This window comes from Acanthisitta chloris, unplaced genomic scaffold (assembly GCF_000695815.1).
Source record: "Acanthisitta chloris isolate BGI_N310 unplaced genomic scaffold, ASM69581v1 scaffold38453, whole genome shotgun sequence".
Taxonomy (NCBI): domain Eukaryota; kingdom Metazoa; phylum Chordata; class Aves; order Passeriformes; family Acanthisittidae; genus Acanthisitta; species Acanthisitta chloris.
The window spans coordinates 723-4,627 of record NW_008663976.1 but is presented as its reverse complement, the minus strand read 5'-3'; the positions used below and the strand labels follow the sequence as shown (position 1 = coordinate 4,627).

General features: G+C 50.0%; 1 protein-coding gene across 1 annotated transcript in view; it reads left to right on the top strand.

The window, feature by feature from the left end:
• Positions 1–305: 305 nt before the first annotated feature.
• Positions 306–3,905, top strand: part of LOC103798859 (lysM and putative peptidoglycan-binding domain-containing protein 4-like) — a gene marked incomplete at its 3' end in the record, with an annotated part of 4,316 nt that continues 716 nt past the window's right edge. The window contains exon 1 of the mRNA XM_009071141.1: positions 306–578. Coding sequence (XP_009069389.1) covers positions 306–578 — 273 coding nt within the window. The remainder of the gene's footprint in view (positions 579–3,905) is intronic.

Genomic DNA, 3,905 nt, shown 5'->3' with positions numbered 1-3,905 from the left:
TTTGTTAATGAACTTATGGAGAATTATATTTAAGATGTGTGGCAAAGTGGTGTGTTGTGGTGGTTTGTCTGCAGGCAGGCAGAGGAAAAGGTGTGGAAAACAATGTACCCATGGGAGTTAGTGTAGACAACTTTTCTGTCGTGGCTGCTAGAATGACTCTTTTGGAGTTGCCTCTGTGTGTGATTTGCTTTGTGTGTGTGCACATGTGCCAACCTCTTGTCCATTCTCTGACTGTTATGTGCTAAGAGCTGAGCACGGGCACTGAGGAGAGCCAAACTGTCTGTTTCTCGTTCCAGGTGGAAAAGATGAGGCTGAATGAGGGCCGGACCAGATCCTTCCAGGCTCCTGTCACCGTTCACAGCTACCCAGGCAGGCAGGTCTATGTATTCCCCAATGGCCGATCCGACTCCGAGGAGTCGGAGGAGGAGGAGCTCAACGTGATGGAACTGCGGCCGCGGGGCAGGGAGCAGCAGCGAGGCAGCACTGCCCGGGACAGGCTGGGAGAGGTGGTGCTGCTGGAGCGGGAGCTCACGGAGGATGATAACCTGAACAAGCTCGCCCTGCAGTATGGCTGCAAAGTAAGAGCAGTCTCTGGTGGGGGGAATCACTTCACAGGTGTTTTATGTGTAGCTTACCTTCCAGAAGGACTGGAAGGTGTGGTGTGATGGTTTTGACACTGGAAGGTGTTGGCCCTGTGTGTTTCATGAACTGTACTGCACACAGTTCTGGTGTCTCTGACATTAGAAGGAAGGACATAGAACTGTTGGAGCAAGTCCAGAGGAGGCCACAAAGCAGATAAGAGGGCTGGAACACCTTCACTATGAGGACAGGCTGAGAGAGTTGGGGCTGTTCAGCCTGGAGAAGAGAATGTTGTGTGGAGACCTCAGAGCAGCCTCTCAGTACATGAAGGACTCCAGGGAAGCTGCAGAGGGACTCTTCGTTAGAAACTGTAGTGACAGGACAAGGAGTAATGGGGATACATTGAAAGAGGGAAATTTAAATTAGATATTGGGCAGAATTTTTCCCTGTGAGGGTGGTGAGACACTGGCACAGGTTGCCCAGGGAGGCTGTGGCTGCCCCAACCCTGGCAGTGTTCATTCCAGGTTGACTAAAGCCTTGAGCAACCTGCTCTGGTGGGAGGTGTCCCTGCCCAGGGCAGGGGGTTGTGATCTCTAAGGTCCATTCCAACCTCAGAACATACTGTGAAACTGTGAATGGTCATGTGTGTTTTGTGAATGGTCAGTGTCTGGTAAAACTGGAGAAAGGCAAAAAAACCCCAAACACAAAGAGTTGTTCAGCCAACAGCCCAGGAAGGTGTTGTCAGCCTCACACCCTGTGTGACCTGCTTCCCTGTTTAATTTGAGTGAGTAAGTGCAGGTGATTTAAGTTATTTAAGTGAGGGCAAACATCAAGCAGCTGAGCACAGAAATGAGGGTCAGGGCTCTGCTCACAGTGTTAGAGCCTGTGAAGCCAATTGAGCAGTACAAAGAAACACCTGTGGTGGGTCTGCTTTGGGCTGGAGTTGTGGTTTATTTTGGGCAGGTATCAGCTTACATGTTGTGAGGAAGGTCTGAGTGTGACAGGGTGGACTCGGGAAGGTGCCACAGTCCAGGTCCCAGAGTCCAGGTGCTGTGTGTGTGTTGGCAGTTTGCTGTCATGCCCAAGGTGTGTGCAGCTCAGCTGTCCCCAGCAGGGTGTGTGCACAGCGAGTTCCCTGCGCTGGAACACGCTCCAGAATACGTGTGCTTTGTTCCAAAGCAGAGCACTTCGTAGTGAAACTGCTGAAAAGTTCAATTACCTGGTCTGAACATCAAAAGCCCTGTTGTTTAGCACTTTGGGCTGTATTTTTAGAGCCTCCTTTATCCGCAAGCTGCACTGTGAGTTAAAAGTTCCATGATGCAAACAATTGGACAGTGACTGGAGAGGGGATAATGATACAGTTCTGGCTCCACTGCTGCAATGCTATTGCAGCCTGTCTTGCTTAACCACTCAGCAGCTGTGTGGTGCAGCTGAAGCAAGAGGGCTTAGAGGGATTGCAACAATTCCTCCCCTCCCATTCCCTTGGAAACAAACACCAAACAAAAAGAGGCACCATTCTAGGTTCTGCTGACAAGCCTGATCCGCGTGGAGAGTCTGGTAGGACTTGAATAGGCCCTGATTGGCACCAGGAGAGGCTGAGAAGGCAGAGCTGCAGGGGTTGGCTTTGAGCTGTGACTGTTTCTCCTCTCTGAGCAGCAGCAATTGCATCATTACCACTTGGGCTGAATCACAGCACTGTGGTGCACTCAAAGAGAAAGATTCTGAACAGCTCTTTGGCATGAAGAAACCTCTTGTGCCCTCTGCACTGTGTCACAGGGGTCTCAGGCCTGTCCTGCTGTGGCTGCTCATCTGCTGCCCCACACACCTGGAGCCTTTCAGACCCAGCTGAGTGCTGCTGGGCTGGGAAGGACTGTGTTCTCCCACAGGAAGAAAACCATCCAGCTGCTTCTCTCCCTTCCACAAAGGGCACTTCTGACCTGTTCCAGTTAAACTGAAGAGGTACAGAAATCCTTATTGTAGGAGATTTGTGTCTTTGTTTACAGACTGGCACTGATGAGTGTTCATGTGTCCTGTTTTATTTGCACAATTAAACAGCTCCTGAAAGGCTACCAGGACACCAGTGAGGAAAAACAAATATACATGCAGATGTGTTCAAAAAATCCAGGATGAGCTTCTCCTTGAAATCAATGAGAACTTGACATTGGTTTCAGAATCATCAGGGCCTGCTTGGGGAGGGAGTATTAAGGCAGTGCAACAAATAGCTGTGTGTGTGCCACAGATAACTTGGCAGAGATGCAAACCACTTCAAAATGCTCATTTTTACTCTTGACCATTTATAGTCCTGGCTTGCTTTTGGCATTGTTCTTAGTTGGGACGAGAGGAGCTCAGTGCAGCCAAGAAAATGAGTTCAGAAAAGAAGCCTAAATGGCTTGTGCAGCACAGGCTCTCACATGCTTCCCCTCGGCTTTGTTTGTTGTTTCTGTCAGTGCTGCTCCACTTTCTGTTTCTAGAGCCTTAGCACAGCTCTGCAGTGTTTGATTGCAGACACCACGGGGGATATTTACTGTCCCAATAATTTGTTTTCATTGGAGCAAACCCAGAAATTGAAGCAGCACCTCAGTCAGGAGCTTTGGGTGAGATTGTTATTTCATCACTAAGAAATTTTGCAGGGTTTAGTTCCAGAGGTTATGCTAGGGCAGCCTGTGAGGAGCCTGAACCAGCGACTCAGGATTCCTTTTGCCTCAGGAGCTTGAGATCAGGACCTGGATTGAGGCATCCATCTCATCTCCTCCCTTTCAGCAGAGTGCTTAGGGAGTAAAGTGCTTTTTTTTTCCACCCCAGTTTCCTTGGTAGCCTCAAGCCTGTGTGTGTGTGGTGAATGCAGGTCACAGAGTAATGTCTGAGGGAGCAAAGCAAACTTCCTCTGACAGTGCAGTCCCCGTGCTGTGACCCTCATGTACGATTTATTTGTGGTTGACCAGTTGTGTTGCCTTTCTCTTTGGTTTGGGGTCTTGCTGTTGTGTTTCGTGTCCTCCAGCCTTTCCCTCAAGGTTCTTTCACGTCTCCTTGGCTGCTGTGAAGAGCTCCTTGCACACACTGACATCCTGTTTGTTTTGACAGAGGGTTTGTGGCAGCTGGGAGGTTTGTGTACCTTTTGGGTGGCTGTGAGTGGACACTGCATTAAGCATCTTCCCTTACTTAACCTTCAACAGAGAGGCACTGCCTGGCCTTGGTCTGTGCTTTGGTACCAGCTGCCCCTGTGACTCACACTGCACCTGTGGCTTGTTCTTGCTCTGCTTACTGCTGGGTGGGGACACAGGTCACAGATGGGAGCCCTGCAGAGGAGCCACCCAAGGTGATGACAG